The sequence below is a fragment of the Dendropsophus ebraccatus genome, chromosome 3 (genome assembly GCF_027789765.1).
Source record: "Dendropsophus ebraccatus isolate aDenEbr1 chromosome 3, aDenEbr1.pat, whole genome shotgun sequence".
Lineage (NCBI taxonomy): Eukaryota > Metazoa > Chordata > Amphibia > Anura > Hylidae > Dendropsophus > Dendropsophus ebraccatus.
The window spans coordinates 59,771,693-59,794,852 of NC_091456.1; the positions used below are offsets into that span (position 1 = coordinate 59,771,693).

General features: G+C 42.3%; 1 protein-coding gene across 2 annotated transcripts in view; it reads right to left on the bottom strand.

Moving 5' to 3' along the window:
* Window positions 1–7,614: 7,614 nt before the first annotated feature.
* Window positions 7,615–23,160, bottom strand: part of C3H9orf85 (chromosome 3 C9orf85 homolog) — a 33,059-nt gene continuing 17,513 nt past the window's right edge. The window contains exons 3-5 of one of the 2 annotated variants that reach the window (XM_069961853.1): window positions 21,813–21,828; window positions 12,062–12,159; window positions 7,615–9,401 (exon numbers count right to left, since the gene is read on the bottom strand). In XM_069961853.1, the coding sequence (XP_069817954.1) occupies window positions 9,218–9,401; window positions 12,062–12,159; window positions 21,813–21,828 (298 nt within the window). In that variant the 3' untranslated portion in view covers window positions 7,615–9,217. Of the gene's footprint in view, window positions 9,402–12,061; window positions 12,172–21,812; window positions 21,829–23,160 lie in introns of those variants that run through there. The other variant, XM_069961852.1, reaches the window with a different exon arrangement.

Below are 23,160 nucleotides of genomic sequence, written 5' to 3' on the forward strand. Positions count from 1 at the left end.
GTCTTAGTTTCCCACAGCACCAATCAGATTCCACCTTTCATTTTTCAAAGAGTCTGTGAGGAATGAAAAGTGGAATCTGACTGGTTGCTAGGGGCAACTAAGACAATTCTACTTTACACCAGTTTGATTAATCTCCACCAAGAGGTCTTGTAAACCAATGACTGAAAGAGATACTTTGTTAAAGGGTAACTATCAGCAGGTGAGACAAATCTAACCTGCTGATAGTCCCCAATTGCGCATGGGGTGCTGAGGAGGTAGGTATGTGTTGTACCTTCCTCCTTGGTGCCGTTCCCATGCGGTTAGCAGTGTAATCCTCGGTCCAGAGCACTGCCCCGCCACCAGAGTGCCCATCTCGCTCACCCGCTCCATTATTATTAGAAAGAGCAGGCCAGCTCATGCTCTGGGGATGGGCCAGTGCTTCTAATGGGGCTCCGGGCCGAGGATTACACTGCTAACAGCACAGGAACGGTGCTGAGGAAGAAGGTAAGAGACATACCATCCTCCTCAGTGCCCCGTGAGCAATAGGCGGCTATAAGCAGGTTAGATTTGTCTAACCTGCTGATAGTTGCCCTTTAAATGAAAAAATGAGAAGCATGGGAAATGAGAAGAATGGGAAAGATGTGCTGCAGAGGTTGAATAATGTGAATCTCTGGTGAGGAAAGTCAAAACCACAAGAAGCATGAAAGATGATTTGGGAATAAATTAAACCATGTAAACGGTGGGACTTGGAAAAGCTTAGAACCCTTGCTGCCATGCCATATACAGAGGTTAAATAAAATGTATGGGGTACGGCGTACTGGTGGTATATAGCAGCAGGCCAGCTTTAGCAGATTAGTTGATTTTACTTGGTGGGCCTAATGTAATTACACCGTGGGCTATAGTTGGACACCCCTGTTCTAGGGGATTAAATAGCTGGGATCTGAAGCCAACTCCAGTCCTACTCCTAATGCAGATTGCACAATGTACATTTAAAGGGTGTTAATGGGGTTGTTCACCACAATCTTTTTCCTTTCAAATTAACTGGTGCCAGAAAGTGTCAGAGATTTGTAATTTACTTCTGTTAAAAAATTTAAAGTGTTTCAGTACTTATCAGCTGCTGTATGGCCTGCAGCAAGTGGTGTATTCTTTCCAGTCTGGAGAACTGAAAAGGTTTTCTATGGGGGATTTGCTACTGCTCTAGACAATCCCTGACATGGACAGAGGTGGCAGCAAAGAGCATTGTGTCAGACTGGAGAGAATACACTAGATTTTTTTAATAGAAATAAATTACAAATCTCTGGCAATTTCTTGCAGCAGTTGATTTAAAAGGAAAAAAAAAAAGTGGTGAACTACCCCTTTAACACCCAAAAATGTAAACGTACATTGATCTGAATCAAATTACTAAAAAACTCAACCTACAGGAACTCTCTATTGCAGGGAGGGGTTAACAGGACATATAAACACAGCATTTCTTAATGAGACAACAATTTTCGCCCTTCAGTTGGCATTGTGGAAACTGGGAACCACCACCAAATAAGTTATACCTACAGGGGTCAAGGAAGCTCAGATACCTAACAAATTAAAGGGGTCATTCGAATTTACCGCCGACAGCGTCCCCGCCATCTTCGGCCGCTGACCTCAATTCCAGGTCTGGGTGCAGTGAATGTGAGAGAAAAGGCTGCTGGTGCGCATGCACACTGGCAGCCTTTTCATTGGCTGGAGCGCATCACATGGCATCCAGCAAGCTCAGACATCTAGCCAAGGTGGTGTCGGGGAGAAGACAGCGGGGTCGACAGTGTTTTGGTATGTATACTTTATTTAACTCCCGGGAGGGGGGACGGGACGGGACGGGGCAAGACAACTTATTAACACACATTAAAAAGTTATATAACTTTGTAATGCTGCGTTTACACGAAACGATAATCCGCCCAATCAATCATTTAACGATTTTGAAGCGACAGTTTGGTTTTTATAACCAGCATTTTAGACAAATAAATCTTTAGAAAATTTATAAGAAAAATCGTTATTGCGATCGTTTTTAAGATCACTTAGGCCCATCTTTCACATAGGGTGAATCTTTGAAAGACTGTTCACACGAAGCGATCTGCAAATTTTTAGCGAACGATTTGAGAACAATTACGAAAGATCAAAATGAACGATTTTTTGCTCATCGCTTGATCGTTTGCTGTGTTTACACAGAACGATTATTGCTCAAATGCAATCTTTATTGCGGAAATTTAAACGATAATGGTTCCGTGTAAAATGCAGCATAATGTGTTTTAATTAAGGAGAAAAAGAAAAAACGCTGCATTACCCCTTTAAGTTTATACTAAAATTTCTCTCAATATATAGAACAAATTCCATATTAATAGAATAATAGAAACTTGCTACTTTTATTGTACACTATAATAAAATTAAGCAATACATTTTTATTGAGTAGAATATGAAAAATAGAACTTCTAAAAGTCATCTCCTGAATGATGAAAGACATTTCGTAATAATAAAATAAGGGCCGTTCAGAACCAGGGACGTTTTCCTGTTTGCTGCAACGGTTAACGTCATGTACGCACAATGTACAGCCCTGGTAGACATCACATGGTGATAATGGTACTTGATGTCACTAAATCACCATCTCTGAATCTGTCAGCAAACAGCCTGGACCCTGGCTATCAGGGATCCTAGCAGCCGCAGACAGCTCTGTGATGTCATCTCCTTCCTCTTAATATTTTGATTTGCTGTACAATTTCCTTTTCTCCTTGAGGTACAAGACCTAATCAGCAACTATTGTATATCACGGCCTTCTGTTAGACGTAGTTTCACAGACACCGTTCTCATGGCAGAAGCCAAGTGTTATCTCTTTCCACCCAATGCACAAAGAAACAGTGGCTGGCTCTTGACATTTCACTTCCCAGCTATTGGACCACATGCGTGCGCAGTTACCCATCAACTATCTCAACAAAAACATTTCCATAGAAGCGACAATTCTGGTTATTTTCCTATAATATTCCATTTACAATTTAAAGGAGAAGTCCGGCCAAAATTAATTTTTGATATGTTGTTACTTATGAAAAGTTATACAAATTTCTAATGTACATTAATTATGGGAAATGCACATATACTGCTATTTCCCTTAATTTAGTAGATCAGGAAGTGTTAGAAATATCTCTGAAGAAGTGACGTCACGACCCAGGGTGTAATTCCTATGGAGTGTCCAGCAGGGGGCGCTCTCTATATAGAAGTCTATGGGACTTTATTGTTTCTATGGGTTTCTATGTAATGTAATGTAATGTAGTGTACAGTGCTTTATTGAATGAATACATCTATGGAATACTTTGGGGAGCAAGTGTCCCTGCTCCCCAAAGTATTGCATAAATGTATTCATTCAATACATTCAATACACAGTAAGCCCACCGATCCGCCGCATTTCCGCCGAATTTCCGCCGATCCGCCACACGCTGATCCGCCGCATTCCCGCCGATCCGGACCATATACATTGAACTACAGCTCCCATCATCTGCTTCTAGTATGAACAGGTGATGGGAGCTGTAGCTGGGTAATGGATATGACATGCCGCCGGGCGCAGGGGGGAGCCGCTCAGTACACAGGAGCGCTCCCCCCTCCTCCTCCTCCTTCCGGGATAACTTCCGCCTATAGCACTGCTGAGTCCCTGCCTGGCCGCCGCTCTCCGCTCTCCCCCCATACATACCGGCTCCCGATGCATCCTGGTGTCCGCGCTGATGCCGGGAGCCGGTATATGAGAGCGGAGAGCGGCGGCCAGGCAGGGACTCAGCATTGGTATAGGCGGAAGTTATCCCGGAAGGAGGAGGAGGAGGGGGGAGCGCTCCTGTGTACTGAGCGGCTCCCCCCTGCGCCCGGCGGCATGTCATATCCATTACCCAGCTACAGCTCCCATCACCTGTTCATACTAGAAGCTGATGATGGGAGCTGTAGTTCAATGTATATGGTCCGGATCGGCGGGAATGCGGCGGATCAGCGTGTGGCGGATCGGCGGGAATGCGGCGGAAATGCGGCGGATCGGCGGGCTTACTGAATGTATTGAATGAATACATTTATGCAATACTTTGGGGAGCAAGGACACTTGCTCCCCAAAGTATTCCATAGATGTATTCATTCAATAAAGCACTGTACACTACATTACATTACATTACATTACATAGAAACCCATAGAAACAATAAAGTCCCATAGACTTCTATATAGAGAGCGCCCCCTGCTGGACACTCCATAGGAATTACACCCTGGGTCGTGACGTCACTTCTTCAGAGATATTTCTAACACTTCCTGATCTACTAAATTAAGGGAAATAGCAGTATATGTGCATTTCCCATAATTAATGTACATTAGAAATTTGTATAACTTTTCATAAGTAACAACATATCAAAAATTAATTTTGGCCGGACTTCTCCTTTAAGAAAAACTGAACTAGAGCTCTGAGTTAAAAATGCAAAGATACCAGTAGTATAATATACATCCCATGGACACAGTGCCTGTCTATACCTTTGATTATGATAGACAAATTATATCACATGTATTTGCCATTGTGTTAGGTGACTGGGCATCTACTATGCACTTGCACTTGTTACATATTGCAGGAATCCTACAGCTATTTATTCTATTCCTGTGTTCAAAGCATCCAAATCCACCGACTCTGACAGGTTCATCCATATGTGTAAGAGGAGATCAGGGGGAAAAAAAATCTGTTGCTTAGACGAACAAAAGGTGTATGGCCACCTTAAGTCCAATGCAGGCTATATAGAAGACTTTACAGTACACAGGGGGAACGGGACCCTGCCCTGCATAGCGCTGTGAGGCACAGCCAGATCAGACAGGGGTTCCTGACTCAAACGCTAACTTCTGCCAGTGAACATATGTAAATAAAAAAACTGTACATTTATTTTAATAAAGTTAAACATAACTTTATTAAAGCAACAAAAAAGTTCTTGTTCCCTGTTCATGTTATCCTGATTTTAATATTCGAGAGTCATAGAGCCAGGCTAAGTGTGTTTCTTGGACAGCTTTCAGCATTTTGCTTTAGTATTGTTTTATCTTAGTACTTTTTGCAGTTTAGTCTAGGGCTAGTGGAGGGGTATTACAGGGACAGTTGACTTAGTTTCCCTCAGTTCGTTAGGGAAAGATAGAGGGAAAAGTATGGACAATGGTCCTTTCAGAGTTGTCTATGCTATCTTCTGTTCACTTTCTGGACTCTTGTTTATTATCCATTTGAAAACCTCTCATTCCAGTGGTTTAATGGTGTTTAACTGTTCCAGAGCTCACTGTAATATAATAAAATATGATGCAGGGAGTCCTGTAGACTACAGTTCAGTTCATGAGATACATGGAAGTTACGGGCCATATATTTCAAATGTGGGAATCTGACATCAAAGTCTCAAATGTCTGCATTTAAATCTTATGCATGTCAACTTACCCTTAGGCCTAGTTCACACAGAGTAAAATCCTGCCTGCCACCTGTTTCAAAAGGGACAGCTCACGCGCCTCCGCTTCTGCTTCTCTCTGCTCAAAGAATTAACATGTCCGCCGCAGAATTCTGCCAATTTTTACTCTGTGTGTTACTGGCCCTATGGTCAAACAAACCACAGTAGATGCATTTACAATCAGCTGTCTCTGCCTCATATGTTAACACTAGTTACAACATTATAGGATCATATTCTAGGTACACAGCAGAGATGCATCTAGGGATTCAGCCAGGGAATGGGGGTGTGGGGTAGAGGGTAAGTCAGAGCAGGCCCCCAACCCATAGGGAACCTCAGCAGATGCAAAATGCTTCCCAAGTAAGGATATATACTGCTAAATTTTAAGAGTACAGTAAACAATAAAACAACTAATAATTTTCTTATAAAAAATTCCCTTAAAAAGGGAACTCCGGAGAAAAAAGCTTGTTTTCTATTAAAAGTACATTAAAAGTTATATAGATGTGTCTATACAATGTGTAGCTAATAGAAATCCAGGAATTAAAAAATTGGCCCCTGTGCCAATTCACATTGTCTCCTGCTCCTTCTGCTATCCCCCCCTTAGGAGACAAATCTTCAATGCCTGTGTCTCACATTGTGTGTGTTTGCTGATGCAGACAGTGGGCAGGGCGTGATGTCACAGGAGGCTTGGCTGGATAACCCAATCCCCTGACTGATTCACTATGTCTAACCGGCCAGAAGCAGCTGCTGCACTAATTTTACTGATTGTGATGGGTGGGGGCTCTGATGATCACATGAGGGAAAGCATTGCATTCTGGGAAATGCTAAACCAGGAAAGACAGAAACACAAAACAGAGCAAAAAAACCCCAAACAAATGGATTTTTGGTAGTTTCAAAACTGGGATAGACAGGTAAGTAATGCGTTATGCTGAAGCAGAGGTTTAATTTTTTTTAACCTCTACCTGGAGTTCCCATTTAATGTAAGCTCCTCACCTCCCCCTAGTGGTCGCTACCTATGGGGGTAGATGGCTTTAAACGGCCAATGAACCTAATATCAGTTGTTTACTGTAGGACTCCAGTGCTGCTCTTCTTATTTCTGCCAGTTCCGGTAAGAAGCCGCTTTTTGATAATTTCGGTTATGTTAATCCACATGTTAGGAGCATTTCCTTTCCGGCCAGAGCACTCGCTCATCTGGCCTAGTCCGCCCCTGCCCCTATGCATATTCATATATGCATAGTTAGGCAACTCATTATGCTCATGCGCAATAACAAGCAGCCTAACTATGCAAATATGAATATGCATAGTTGGCGGGTTGGGAGGGGCAGACTAGGCGGGTCGAGCGAGTGCTCCGGGCGGACGGGGAACGCCCAGAATGCTCCCAACATGTAGAATAGCATAACCAAAATGATCAAAAAGTGGCACCTTACCAGAACAGGCAGAAATAAGAAGAGCAGCACTAAGGTAAAAAGCAGTTGGCTGATATCAGCAGGTTCATTGGCCCGAACCTGCTGATAGTGCCCTTTAACTGGCCATTTATTGAGCTGGGCTCCTGAGAGTAGTACCACCCTGATAACATTGCATATTGGATCACTTTAAACCTTCTCATTCAGTTTTATGAAAGTAATGGTCCTTTTAGAGAACAAGCGGCACACTGCTATAAAAGGTGTCCACCAAATTTGGTAAAGCCATTTTTAAAATGTTTTTTTGCAGATCCAGGTGAAAATACATGAGGAAATTACAGGTAGACAAAATAGTAAATAATCTTCTGTAATAGATGAAGCCCATGAATGTTCGATTAGCTGTTGTTTTTACCAGCAATACACAGAAGGGTGAAATTTATAACAGAAATAAACTTGCTGCACACTTCGAAATTTGCTCTGAAGCTTAACTTCTATGGAAAAAAAAAAACAGTGTTTACACAAGATGTTTAAAATCTGACCCACAAGCATCACCCTGTAACCCACACTGGATTTTACCTGCCCAAGTCCGCAGGTAATTCAAACATTACTGATTCTCTGCAGATCTCAGACGTCATTACAAGGAATACACTATCTCATACAATTTCTTTCTAAGCTTTTTTGATGATCTACTAAACTCAACCACTAGAGGTCACTAAACACTAATGTGAAAACATATGGCCAGCAAAACGCTATACACCAATAGGAGCAGATTAAGAAAGACAAGAAATTGTTTAGTTACATACTTTTATTATTGATAGGACCCTTTTCAGTAATTGTCCATTTCAATATAAATATATTAGGATAGGTTAACACTAAGTTTTTGCAGTTTATTTAATGAAAGAAAAAAACAAAAAAACACATGCAATTGTGTGCATCTGTTTGGATCCATTTTTCCATTGATTTTCATTACAAAAAAAAAAGATCAAGATATGCGCCCCTCCTCCCCCAAGCTTATTATGGATCTTTCCCAGACAACACCTTTAAAGGGGTTATCCAGTGCTATAAAAACATGGCCACTTTTCCCCTCTCTTGTCTCCAGTTCAGGTGCGGTTTGCAATTAAGCTCCATTTACTTCAATGGAACGGAGTTACAAACCTCACCCAATCTGAAGACAAGAGAGGGGAAAAAGTGGCCATGTTTTTATAGCGCTGGATAACCCCTTTAATGTTACTGCAGCAGAAAGTGTTGTAAAGAATGGTAGAACAATGGTTGGTTGGAGATCATTTCTGTCACCAAAGGTGGAGAATCATGAAACACCGATATCTGCCATGATAAACTCCTGTCATGGGTTAATATAATATTTTAATACTACACCACTGCCAAACAGTTAAATGCATTTCTTATTACAGCTGGAGCCATTTTATGGTCTCTAAGATCACCCACTGCTCCGCATCTTCTGCGTCTTGTCAAGTGAAAGTCCAGTACTGTACCGGAATCAGGTCCCAAACCATCAGACCATTTAAAAATATCTTGCTGGTGCTTTTATTTACTTCTATATTTGTCCTGACAGCCTTATCCCTCAACTTTATTGTGGCATTAGGAGGGCTCGCTTTCTGGCTGGAGCCAGAGCTGTCATTAATGGATATGTGAAAGAAATGACAGGCATTTTAATGATGAATTACTACACCCTCATCTTACAAAAGGCGAAGGGTTTTAGTATTCAGAAATATGACAAATAGCAACAAGTGTTATGGCCTCATTATAGAAATGCCATATGCCAAACCTTACCAAGGGACATGACTAAAGAAAATGCAGCTAACTGCATATACAGCTTATGTAGGAGTAGAAAACAGGAAGGCACCCAATGTCAGTATTCACAGAAGCTGCATGGAAAATCCTAAATAATGATGGATTCTATTACACCCACAGGTAACATCCCATCGCACTGTGTGAACTCTGCCTTATTCGACAATTTTTACTGCAGTGAAAAGCTGAGGTGTGTAATCCTTGTGACCGTTAAGTTTTGCATTAAATGACTTCAGGGCTGGAACATGTGTAGGTCTAATATTTCACTAGCATGATCACAACATATGTTTTTTGTACAAGAACAAATGTTACCAATACTTTATGATGGTATTGCATATTCAAATGTAATTTACTATAGGAATGTATTGGATTGTTACAGAAGGTTGTTTAACCCATAAAGACCCATACTTGCATTTTTCTCTGCTCCATTTCACATGGGCAATACTGTTAGTTACTCAGATAAATATAAAGAGAGTGTGAACTGGTAAAGGCCCCATCCCATAGGTGTATGCTGACACAGTGCTGATACATGGTCAATTCATAGGACAGATGTAGATAGGTCCATGTGCTGTCCTCATACTATGTTAGCTCCTGGTCACTGCAGGGTTTTTACACTGTGTACTGTTCATGTCCTTAGTAAGTTCATCATCATCATCATCTTCATCTTCACTGGATTGTAAATCTAGGTAGAAATCTAAGTCATCTTCTGCATCACAAGCTCCATCTTCCTTAGGTGCAGATACGTCTTTCTGTTCTTCTTTTGCAAATCTAGAATGTAAATAAGATACTATGTTCAGTGCACTGCAGTTGAAAATCTGAATTATATTTATTAAAAGGGGGATAGGCCCATTTATAAATCACCCCAGAGATAGAATTATGTTGCACCCAATCGATAGTGCTGAATTTGCCCGTTCTTAACTAAAATGGTAAATAAGTCTGAAATAAGTGTACAGCGATATCAAAAGCTGACACCCTGCTGCAATAGCCAGGTTCAGCGATAACTCATACCACGAAAATTTAGAGGGAACCAATCAGTACATTTGTGCTGACTGGGCTCCCAGAGTGGCTGCACATACCTGACAGCCGGGTCTCCTATGGTGTCGGGTGTCACAGGCTCCATAGGCTTCATGCGGGAAAAATGCTTTTAAAAGCCGTGCACAAGGCAGGGGGATGTCCATGAACTAGTCATGACTCTCTGTCCTGTCAGGCCTCCTTGTCTGTCAATTACCCTGCAGAGCGCACTGACAGGACAGAGAGCCATGACTAGTGACAGCTCTCCCCCTGCCTGGCACGCAGGATTAAAAAGCATTTTACTCGACATGAAGCCTACAGAGCCTGGAAGCCCCAACATCATAGCAGAGCAGTCTGTGAGGGCTGTGCAGCCGTTCTGGGAGCCAAATCTGCACAAATGTACTGATTGATTCCCTTTAACCCTGCAAATACAGCAGTCAATAGCAACCGCAGCATCTAAGGGGCTAAATAAAGGGACCTCCACCGATACCCCAGCAAAACAATAGCATGCTACCAATGGATTGTCACGTCAGCTGGGGGCAGGGTATAATGGATTGCCAAGTCTAGTTGCCTAGTGGGAAGTAGAACACAAAAAAACCCTACACTGTATTCCCCTCTGAGGACAGGGACTGGGTGAGTAATTACATTTTTATACTGGACTGTGGGATAGAAAATATTTTGTTGCTATATAATAAATTTAAAATAAATCAAATATGGAAAGTGCTTGCACAAGAGTAAGCCTACCTATGCCATGCATTCGGCCCAATAAATGGAACCTCTGGACCTATAACAAGGCATTATACACTTGCATCTGCCCATACATTTCAGTGGCCTCTGCACATACAATCCACTGTTAGGCCGGGTGCACCAGAGAGGAAGCCGATCCCACACAGCAGTTCTAGTCTTTATAACACAACCCCTTCATGATGCACAAAACATTACGCATTTAAAATATATTCAGGAAAATGGTCAGAGACCAAAAGTTCTCCCTGAATCAGGATTTTGAATAAGTGTCACTGCCTTTTCCCAGGCAAAGAATGTCAAAGAACCTAAAAAGTGATATAAATGCTGGTATTTATTCTAACAGGAACTAACAGGAAGGAGGCTTTGTTCTTGGTTCAATAATGGAATAAAACACTTTTCACGTCAATCTGCCATTGTCCGCCTCAGCGTAATGTTTGCACAGTCCAATATGCTTGATTGCCAGAGAAATCATTACAGTACATTGTGCCATACGGTCATGGACAGTCATAGACACAGGCAACAGTCCAAGTAAAGTATTAAAGCAGTGCACACAATGCTGGATAGCTTTTACTTAGTCGAGAGCAACACTGCGGTGAACACATGAAAAATTTGAGAACTCACAGACACACACAGACACCATACTTACCATCCCTCCGGTGACGATCGCCACTCCATTCGCCCGCTGTCCGCCTCATTGTCACTGCCGTCCAGCGATGTCTCTGACTTCCGGGTCCTGGGGATGGAAAAGGCTGCCAGTGCGCTTCATTGGCTGGAGCGCATCACATGGCTTCCAGCAACCTCAGCCAATCAGGGCTGAGCAAGCTGGAAGCCATGTGATGCGCTCCAGCCAATGAAAAGGCTGCTTGTGCGCATGTGCACCAGCAGCCTTTTCCGTCCCATTCACTCTCTATTAAGACGCCGAGGAGAAAGAAGACCCTGACCGCTCCCCGGCTCTGACGTAGTAGTCACCAGATGCCGCCCGGGAGAAGAGGACCGTGACGATCGTAATAGGTAATGTATACATTCTTTAACTTCCAGGCGGGGGGGTGGGGGGTCCGAAAGTGGGGGAAGGGGGCCAGACCGTGTATTTAACCACATTACAAAGTTATATAACTTTGTAATGTGTGTTAAATAAGCTAAAAAAAAATTTCATCGGAGTTGTCCTTTAAATGACATTTTAAAATTCTTGCAAAACTGGTGAAAATAAGAAAAATTGTTATTTGATAAATGTGTTAACTTGTCCCTGTCAACATAAAAACCTTTGTGGTCACAGAGACATGTCAAAAGTCTGAGTGTTCAGAGCCCATCTGTACATATAGCTGGAAATAGGGCATGTTTTGAATGCGTTGAGACAAAGGTCACATTAGGAAAAAAAAAAAAAAAGTGTAGAGTATATATATATATATATATATATATATATATATATATATATATATATATTTGATGGAGTCATAAATTAAATAAAAAAATTAAGAACTGTAAGAAAGTCTGAATATTCCATTATATAACAACAAGAGAAAAAACTTTTCATTCCACTTTTGAAGAATTTACAAAGACTGACTTTTCTCATAAGCACAAAGTTTTGTACAGTTTAGTTATGTCAGGCTTTACTTCTATCTCCAGGCTATGGCTTTCATCACCACTACAAGTCAGTATGTCTACTTCCTACTTACGGCTGAACAAGGTCTTCTTTTTTTCCACACTTGGCACAAAGTTCGAGCTGAAGGGCACACGGCTTGCAAATGATATGGTAAGCATCCTTCACTGTCTTCTGCACTTCACACTGTAAAGACACAAAGCCGTATGTATAAATCACAGTACTTACCCCATATTTGTAACACACAATATAGTAAACCAAACACTCAAATTATTTGCCTTGCGGCCTAGTAGATTAAAAGGCATTTATTAGGTTAGGGCCTGTTCATACTGAGCAAATTCAGTGGAATTCCGCAGCGGAGATCTCAGTCTGCCTCAGTGTCAACAGCATGTCTATGAGAGGGCTTGCGCGCCTCCGCTCACAACAGTTGACATGTTTGCTCTGTGTCAATAGGCCCTTTTAGCAGAAAACTGAATTTTCGTATATATCGGGGTCCTCAACTGGCGGACTGCGGAGGCCAGCTGTCCGGACCTCTGCTGCAGCTCAGTATACCTGTATACTGAGCTGCGCTCTGCACAGTAACTATGAGCGCTCGTAGTTACCGTGCAGCAGCAGCGACAGAGAGGGAGCCATTGGCTCCCTCCCTGTCAGTCTCTCTTGTGGCCGCAGCAGTCACAAGAGGCGGCTCTCTGACTTCACTGGAGCGCCAGCGTCAGGACAAGGGGAGTGCAGTGCGGCCACAAGAGGAAAAGAGAAGAGGAGACGCCTGGACCCAGGTGAGTATAAGTGTTTGTTTTTTTATGTTATATGCTATATGGGAGGGGGGTCTATATACTACTGGGGGAGTGCATAGGGGGCTATATACTACTGGGGAGCAGAAAGCAGGGGTCTATATACTACTGAGGGGAGAGCACAGGGGGGCTATATACTGCTGGGGAGTGCACAGGGGGCTATATACTACTGGGGGAGCGCACAGAGGGGCTATTTACTACTGGGAGAGCGCACAGGGGGTTATGTACTACTGTAGGAGCGCACAGGGGTCTATATACTACTGGGGGAGCGCACAGGGGTCTATATACTACTGGGGGAGCACACAGGGGTCTATATACTACTGGGGGAGCACACAGGGGTCTATATACTACTGGGGGTGCAACAGGGGGGCTATATACTGCTGGGGGTGCAACAGGGGGGCTATATACTGCTGGGGGAGCGCACAGGGAGGGGCTATATACTACTGGGGGAAGTCACCCCCTTTGTACCTAATTTCAAAGGGCTGATGAGAGAGAGAAAAAAATGCCAGTTTTCCCACTAATAAGCCTCAATTCTGTATGTAAATAGTTTAACAACGTTTGTGAAAAGTAACAAAACACATTTACTACTGATGTTCAGCTCGGACTTTCGCCTGACAATAGACCCCAGTAAGTGGACCTTCACTAAAAGCTGTTGAGTACCCGTGATATATATGGTTAAGGTATATTAATAAAACCGATTAGAAAATAGGAACTCACAAGCTAACTCTGAACCAAGGTGGTTTCTACAGGGCTTTTATTCTCAAATAATATTAAAGGGGTTATCCAGCAAAAATCTTTTCTCTTTTATATCAACTGGTTTCAGAAATTTTATATAGATTTGTAATGTCATTCTATTTAAAAATCTCAAGTCTTCCCATACTAATCAGCTGCTGTATGTCCTGCAGGAAATGGTGGATTCGTTTTAGTCTGACACAGTGCTCTCTTCTGCCATCTCTGTCTGAGAAAGGAACTGTCCAGAGCAGCAGCACATTTCCATGGGAAACCTCTCCTGCTTTGGACAGTTCCTGACATGGACAGAAGTGGCAGCAGAGAGCACTGTGTCAGACTAAAAAGAAAACAACATTTCCTGCAGGACATACAGCAGCTGATAAGTATGGGAAGACTTAAGATTTTTAAATAGAAGTAAAATTACAAATCTATATAACTTTCTGAAACCAGTTGATTTGGAAGAAAAAAAAATTGCTGGACAACCCCTTAAGCCTTTATATTGTCAACTTAATGGGTGAAATCAATCAAAACAGGTGCAAAGGAAAAATAATGTTGCTGAGGATACAGCGTGGCGATATAAAGCGAAGTATCCTCAGCTAAAAATCATGTTTATTTCTATAGCACCATCACAATAAGCTTATTAAAGAGTATGAAGAATCATAAGCCAGTGCTAGTAATATCCGCATCAAGCTTATGAGATAAACTATGAAAACAATTGTCATAGTCTCCCACTGTTAAATGCGCAGAAGACTGGGCTCAAGTAAAAATAGAAGATTTAGAAATAATTGCTCAATATTAAAGCTTTAAAGGCCAAAACTTTGATTCATAATCTCACAGGGCCAGATGACAGTCTTATTACAGAACACACACAGAAGAATGGCCCAAAAATCACACTGAAAATTAGAGATGACACTAAGGCTCTAAACCGCAGAAGAAAGAATAAAAGATATAAACATTTTCTCGACTGCAAAAGGAGACTGTTACAAGACAGATGTACTACAAAGTTTTATATATATATATATATATATATATATATATATATATATATATTATATATATAAATGGACCGTTCAACCCTGAAGACTACATTTTAAACCAACAAAACATAAGTCTCTAAGGGGCACATGCACTGTCCGCATGCTTTGCTTTTAATAGGTCACTGATCACAGCCTTGGGGCATTCTGATGTAATTTCTGTGAATCTCCCTATTCAAGGAACACTGAGAAACACTACATGAAGTATGTAATACAGCCTCAAAATGAGTCACCAGTGCAGCCAGGCGGTGGGGAGAGCTAAGGGAATGCTGGTATAGCTAGAGGTATAACCAGTAGGAAGAGGGCAATAGTGATCCTGCTATATAGAGCTTTATTAAGACCATATCTGGAATACTGTGTCCAGTTCTGGAGACCTCACTAACATGAAAATATATTGATAAAAGAGAACAAGTCCAAAGACGGGCTACAAAAATGGTGGCATAAAATCAGGAAAGACTTATGGGCCCTTATACATGGGCTGTCAGGCTGCAGAAGATGAGTGACAATCTCACTGATCTGCACTTGTTTGCAGATCAGTTGTGTGGACCATTAAAGGACAAGTCAGGCATAAATTTTATAAGTAATTTAAGTATTGTATTGCCTACCAAAAGTACAAATTACCAATATACGCTTATTACAGCAAATACTTATAAAGTGCTTTTTCCCTTCACTTACTACTGCATCAAGGCTTCACTTCCTGGATAAAATGGTGATGTCATGACCCGACTCCCAGAGCTGTGCGGGCTGTGGCTGCTGGAGAGGATAATGGCAGAGGGACACTGAGGGACACAGGGCACTGGAGGGACACTGAGCATCCCTCTGCCATCATCCTCTCCAGCAGCCACAGCCCGCACAGCTCTGGGAGTCGGGTCGTGACATCACCATGTTATCCAGTAAGTGAAGCCTTGATGCAGTAGTAAGTGCAGGAAAAAAGCTCTATATAAGCATTTCCTGTAATAAGTGTATATTGGTCATTTGTATTACTTTTGGGGGGCAATACAATACTTAATAAAATTATTTACCGGACTTCTCCTTTAAGTGCATCACTGTTACCGCACATGATTACACAGGGTGACCTGCAGCCAATAAAATCCTCTTTATCAGCAGCACATCAAAGGATCCAAATAAGCCAACAAACAAGTGTTTGTTTGTGGACCGATTTCTGGCCCATCTACATGGTTATCAATTACACTCTGTAACACAATTTTTGTTCCTGGGTTCTGTTATATTTCAACTGCTCATGTATAAACTTGATTAAAGAAAACACCAATATTTCTAACTGAACTTTGATTTTATGCCAAAGGCCTGTGCTAGTTTTTTATTTATTGAGAACTTACATGACATTTTAGCTCGTATCAAAAAAAACAATCAACATTTTACTCTAAACATGCAACTGAAATGCGATAAATGCTGTGTACAACAGCTCAAAAATGAGTATATTTCCTGGAGTTATGATTATACTGCAAATCACAGTCACAAATCTGCCCCCAAATATAATCTCCCATCATGTTCTCATCATACTGTCCTTGGTAACGGCATTTAAAGGTGCTGGTGAAAGCGCTTGCCTTGCTCCTCTGGATAAGCGTCCATGTTATCTCTGAATTTATCAAGATGAGCATCAAGGATATGGACTTTAAGTGACATCCTGCAGCCCATGGCAGCTTATGGTGGTTTTACACGGGATGATATATCCTTAGAATTTGCACGATAACGATCAAATTCGAACGATAATCGTACGTGTAAACACATCGAACGATCAAGCTACAAGCGAGAAATCGTTCATATTGATCTTTCAACATGTTCTCAAATCTTTGTTGATCGTTCGCAAAAAATTTGCAGATTGTTCCATGTAAACAGTCTTTCAACGATTTCACCTATGTGTGAGATAGGCTTATATGATCGCAAAACGATCGCAAAACGATTTTTCCGTACAATGTATCGTTCCGTCTAAACGCTGATCGTTATAAAAAAAAACATCGTTCATTCAAAATCGTCAATCGTGCAATCGGCCGAATTACCATTAGTTCTCTATTAGAGACTGAACCAGGTGGGCATCGTTTTCAGCCCTGTGATTGCAAAGGAAGCCATGAACCACTGCGATGAAACTGTTCCAAGCCGCCTTCTGCTTCCTATTTAGCTTCTGGGGACATTTGCTGCAGTCCAGGATCTTTTTGGTGTGTGGTCCAACAAAGACACCAGCTTTGACCCGTGCTTTAGACAGCTTAAAGGAAAGATCTTAAAGATACTTGAAAGCTGTTGACTCTTCATATAGGGTTGTGACAAATTGTTTTATGGGCCCTAACTTGATGTGTAGTGCTGGCATCAGCACCTTGCAGGGGTCCACAAGTGACTCCTACTTTACTTTGTTCTTCTCCACAAAGAGGCCACTCCTGCCTGTGATATGAGGAAACCTTTCACGAGGTCATTAAATTATTATTATAGAGGAGACTATAATATTATGCAATTTTTTTTTGCCCTGGAATTTATGTGGCCTAGTTATAATGAGAGCATATACTTATAGCAGCTTATTTGCAGAATAAATCTTTTAAGGGGGAAAGGCTAAGGCCATGTTCCCACATCTGTGCTCACAGGTTGTGGCTGATACACTGCCCCCCACGGCGTTACCAACAGCCGCACGATTTTGCTGATAATCCCAGCAACACTGAATGGCTATCGTTGACCAAATGTGGTTGCGGTTTTGGCTGCATGTTGGTATGCAACCTAAGTACTAAGCCTAAATACCCCCTGTAAGAATCATTGCCAAAGAGTGAACACCCGAAAATTCAACAGCCAATTTCTTAAAGCGCCTCTGTACCCAAAATCTGTCCCCCCCCCCCAAACCACTTTAATCCAAGATCTGCCCTGCGGTCCGTTCGGCAGGTGATGCAGTTATTGTCCAAAAAAAACAACTTTTTACCTTGCAGCCCTGTGCCAAATTGGCATGATCTAGAGTGTCTGTGCCCTAACCTTGCACCGCCTCTCCGTCCCTCCTCTCCACCCTCTTCATCATTAGGAATGCCACTGGCAGGATTTTTACTATTTCTCTGCAGTGAAAACTGCACAGGTGTCTTAACGATCCAGCCCATGTGCCGTGCTCACACAGGTGATGAATAGGAAAATACCTGACTGGAGCATTTCTAATGATGAAGAGGGCGGGGAGGAGGGACAGAGAGGTTGTGCCAGCCTAATGCATACACAATGTAGGCCACTTCAATTTGACACAGGGCTGCAAGTTTAAAAGTTGTTTAGGACAATAACTGCATCACCTGCCGAACGGACCCCAGGACAGATCTTGGATTAAAAGCAGCTATCTAAAGGTACAAGTGGTTTGGAGTGGGTAGATTGTGGGTACAGTCACTTTAAGTCACACAACAGAGTCAAGGTAGCAAAACACTAGAACAGGGCTTCTGATTTTTTTTTTTTACATTTTTTTTTATTATTTTATATATACAACAAAAGAAACAAAGGTCAAGAAACATCATCAACAATATTCCAGTGACAGCAATAGAGTTAACTAGGCATCAAGGGAATGGATGCAATCATTTGTAAAAACAGAAACACAGTAACAAAATGTTACATTAACACAAGTATTCAGTGTGGAAGATCAGGTAGTGCAGAGGTGAGAAGCCAGCACACCTGATCGGCCTCTGGAAAAGTACTAGCCTCATCATTCTGGAGAGACCTAGGAAGTAGGAAGAGAATATAGAGGGGAAAGGAGAGGAAAATGCTTGAGAAAGGCCCTCCTGCATTAGAGGGGAGAAACACTGCCATAATAGATTTAGTTTTTGCTAGTGACTAGTGAACCCATAATTGCTCCTTTAAGACGACTAATCACACCCTATGCGGTTCTGATACTGCCCTTTTCTACTGATCACCTGCGCCACTTCTTGAGAGGACACCCTGTCTTCTGCTTGGTTCTGGCGGAAAATCACCCCTTGGCTACTTCTACAATATTGCATCAAGAAACGCCCTTTTGTTTTCTTTTTGTTTTAGAAGTATTAAATGTGGAAGATCAGGTAGTGCAGAGGTGAGAAGCCAGCCCACCTGATCTGCCTCTGGAAAAATACTAGCCTTACCAATCTGGAGAGACCTAGGAAGTAGGAAGAGAATATAGAGGGGAAAGGAGAAAGGGGCAAGAGAAGGAGAGGGGGTTAAAGAGGTATTCCGATCAGACCACGCCCTACTACCAGGGAACCTCTAGTGTGCTTCTGCCTCACCGGCCTGTTCTTGGGGGCTTGAAGGGGGAGTCAGAGTCAGTAGATTTACCGAGGAGGCATATTGGGATTCTAGCCAAGGCTTCCACAGTTTTAGAAATCTATCGTGTTCTGTTGGCCCAAAAAGCGAGCTCCTCGAAACTACAAATTTGATTTGTCTTGTTCAGCCATTCTGCTTGTGAAGGGGGAGCCGTTTGTTTCCATTTTAGGGGGATTAAAGGGAATCAATCAGCCCAATTGGGCTGATATGGTTCCCTGAACCGCTGTATACAGCTTCTGAGCAGCTGCGGGTATACAGCTCCTGCTGCAGTCGGTACATGCCACAGGCCGCACAGAAGCTGTATACAGCGGTTCACAGAACAATATCAGCCCAATTGGTATTGGTATTGATATTGCCGCTAATAAGTCAATGGCTAGTGACTGCCTGGAGGGAGTAAGCCCCACCTTGCTCCAGAAGGTTCTCAAACTTTTTCTGTTTAGACCTTATCCGCTGGTGATGTCGGGGGCCGCATCCATGAGCATATACTACCATTCAGTGAAATGTATTACCACCACAATAGCACTGATTAAATATCACATTGTAGCACACAAGTGCAGCACTAAATATCTTCCCGCAGCAGAAGACCCCACAGTGCAGCACTAAATACCTGGACAGCCCCCAGAGGACAGGCTACTGCTGAACGATGATGAGCTAAAGCTGCTGCTGGTCTAGGGGCTAAATGCCAATGCCGTAGTAACAGACAAGTGTATGTCACGAGGAAAGAGCATGGATTTTCTTCCCCTATAGGTTGACAATCTGCGACACGACACTTGAAAGAATCTGTAGGCTGCAGGAACGGGACCAGACTTCTTAGGATAACCACTGAAATGCTACCGAGATGCCAACCTAACCAACAGGCTATGTGTCAAAGAAAAATTTTACTCTCAGCCCACCGACCACTGGCTGAGAATAAAGGGGTTTCTCATTGCATCTCCTGCATCGGATGTACACAAGCACTGAACCCTGGCAGTCCTCTCCCCTTTCAGTTTGGCATTTGGCCCCAAGTTCAAATATGCATGAGAATGTTTTGTGGCCTGTATAGGTGTTAAGCGACCTCTGACTGATCTGAACTTGACCTGACCAACCAGTGAGCCGGGCCTTACACTTCAAAAGCTTCGCCCTATAAAGGTTTCAGGTTTAACAGCCAAGGAGCAAGTAAATAGCTTGCAATAAATTTCCCCTCTCATTGTCCTCTAAGACAGTAAGCAGTCAGTACTATATACACAACAGAGATTGTAGATGCCCTTATGTACAGAATACCTCCTGGTCACAGGTTACCTTTGATGAAATCTATTAAACAAGGAAAATAGTTTAAGCTCAACACTTTCGAAACCAAAAGATTTCAGAAAAAACCCTGCAACCTTCAGGAATGTAGAGAAAACCTGCAGCTAGTGTGGTAGCGGCGGCTTACTCACCTGAAGACATTCCTAGACACTGTGTGCATAATGACTCACTGTGACATCACAGACATACCTGAACTGAAAGGGAGACTACACCCAGGCACAGCGCAGTCCGCTCACAAGCTAGGGTTTCTCCAGATACCTGACCAGCAAGTACCCTGGCCTTCGGGGATCCTGTTTCACTAAGGTGTGACTTAAATGGCTGCTCCTTGTGTTCACCACAAAGCAAATAACACTCAACATTTACCATGTTGGCATAATACATCATTATTCATCTACCAGTTGACCTTATGTTAAAGGGGTTATCCAGGCCAGTAAAAACATGGCCGCTTTCCTCCAGAAACAGCACCACTCCTGTCCTCAGTTTAGGTGTGGTTTTGCAGCTCAGTTCCATTGACGTCAATAGAGCTGAATACAACCTGGGGACAGGTGTGGTGCTGTTCTTGCAAGCAAGTATCTGTGCTTTTTCTAATTCTGGATAATCTTTTTAAATAAACAACAAGGCTATAACAATAGCTGTATACCTAATATAAGACCATATGATAGTAGTCAAAAGAAGCCTATGGTCATTAGACAGCCAACAGTACATGGACAACCCATTGTAGGCATGATTATTCATGTGGACCATAATACAGGATATCAAATATATTAGCTAGTATAATACATAGAAGAACTCTAAAGGGTACATAAAACATTGTGTCTATAGCAAGAAAAAAAGTATATATAATCTTGTACTGTTACCCCAGGTAGGAAGAGCTAACGTGCCAATAGATACCTTTCTCTATGTCAGACAAGCTTGTTGACTGCAGTAACAACCAGCAGAACTGGGAAATTATTTCTAAACTGGAAGATGGGCTGTAACACAAGGCTTAGACTGGCAACAGCCAAACAATAGGAAGAAAATAATAAACATGTGTTAAAATGCCACCTTAGTACATCACAAACCTGGTAAGCATTTAAACACGTAAAGATACTTTTTTATATTTTTTCTAAGCTCAGAAAACCCCATTAAGTATTGCATGGTATTTGTATGAATAATGTTTTATTAGCCATCTAGAGAGCTGCACTTATGTTTATAAAATGGACATGTACTTAAAGGGAATGTGTCATCAGAAAATGACCTATAGTTTGGATCAAGTTTAGGTTTTTAGGTTTTTTTTCTACCCCCCCCATTGGGGAGAGTGTGCTTAGGTTCATACCATTTTACTGTAGTTTAACAACTGTCATGGGGACAAGCAGCAGTGAGTACCTAGTTAATGGTGTATGCAGGGCTGTGGAGTCGGTAAGCCGCAGCTCCGACTCAGACTCCTGAATTTTATCAGGACCGACTCAAACTCTGACTCCCGACTCCTGCTCCTTCATAAATGGCCAGTCATATACCAGGGGAGTTATTTATTACACTGGCTCAGCAGCTTCTCCCTAATGTCCTACATGATCCTGGGGCGACTTCTGAGGGAACAAGGCAAAGATATAAAGCAGATTCTCCTGTGTGTGCGGTGGATGCAGCCAGTCTCCAGCCTCCATGTCCTGAACTACTCACAACAAGAATAGATGGAGCAAATGGTCTTTTCCTGACAATCTGACAATCTTCTATATTTCTAACTAAATATTCACCATACACACAGACACATAACACTGCTAACAATGGCAGATACCTGTAATATAGGTCAGCCATAGTGATATACAGGGGGGGGTCACACATAGTGATATAGAGAGGGGTCACACAGTGATATAGAAGGTCACTGTGGGGGCACGCAATAGCACACACACACAGCCTGCTGCAGCCATAGCATACACACACCCACACAGCCTGCTGCAGCTATAGCGCACACACAGCTTGCTGCAGCCATAGCGCACACCACACACACACACACAGCTTGCTGCGGCCATAGCACACACACAGCCTTCTGCAGTCATAGCACACACACACAGCCTGCTGCAGTCATAGCGCACACACACACAGCCATAGAACACTGAAGAAAAACACACAATCTTCTCCCAGAGAGAAAACACCACACTAAGGACAGAGGTTACTGCTACACTATTTATGTCTTCTCCTCCTCCTCTATATTACACAGGATATCTCCATATTACACTGCTGCTTACATACAGTCACCAAGCATCCAGGAAGAGACCAGCACAGATCTCCCCCAACACAATGGACTCTTCCAGCTCAGAAACAAACTGCCAAATAGTGACCGTCAACTTTTCCCCGACCACCCTTATCTAATAGGGCCAGTGTCCTATTAGAATGTTGCTCATAATATATATTCATGAACAAAACTTGTAAAATTCATATCAAAATTCAATTCTACATTTTTTAAAGATTTTTTTAAAGCTGGAGTCGAAGTCGGTACATTTTTTTCCGACTCCAAATCCCACTCAGACTCAGACTCCAGCCAAAACTAGTTCTGACTCCCAACTCCAAGACTCCTCAGCCCTGGGTGTATGGGTTAATTGGCACATTTGGTGGTGAAAGTACGGCAACCAATAGCTAGGTAACGGGAAAGCCTAGTGCAGTGTAATATCAAGTGGGCACATTCTCTATGTATCAGTCACAGTATCCAGCAGACAATTTTTTGTGGCAATTTTTCATTTCATATTTTTTTTTAGCCTAAACTAACTTGAAGAAGTAAGAAATAAAAAGCAAGGTTTCTCAGGGACTGTAAACTCTTGTGAGCAGCCCACAATCAACTTGTTTGAACAATTAGGGTGTAATTCTGTAATGTCTGATTTCCTGTGTAAATACCCCCAGAATTTAGTGAACTGAGTGATTCTAAACAGGGTATGGTTTTCAGGGCCAGGCTTTAAAAGAAACTACCAATATACCAAGAATGATGTTATCGAGGAAAAATATCCACTTAAACCGATCCTATGGATGTACAGCTTGACGACAAAAGGGATCAGAGTACAATGTTTTTAATCGTTCTGACAAAACGGTAGTGCACAAATTGCAGAATACTACTC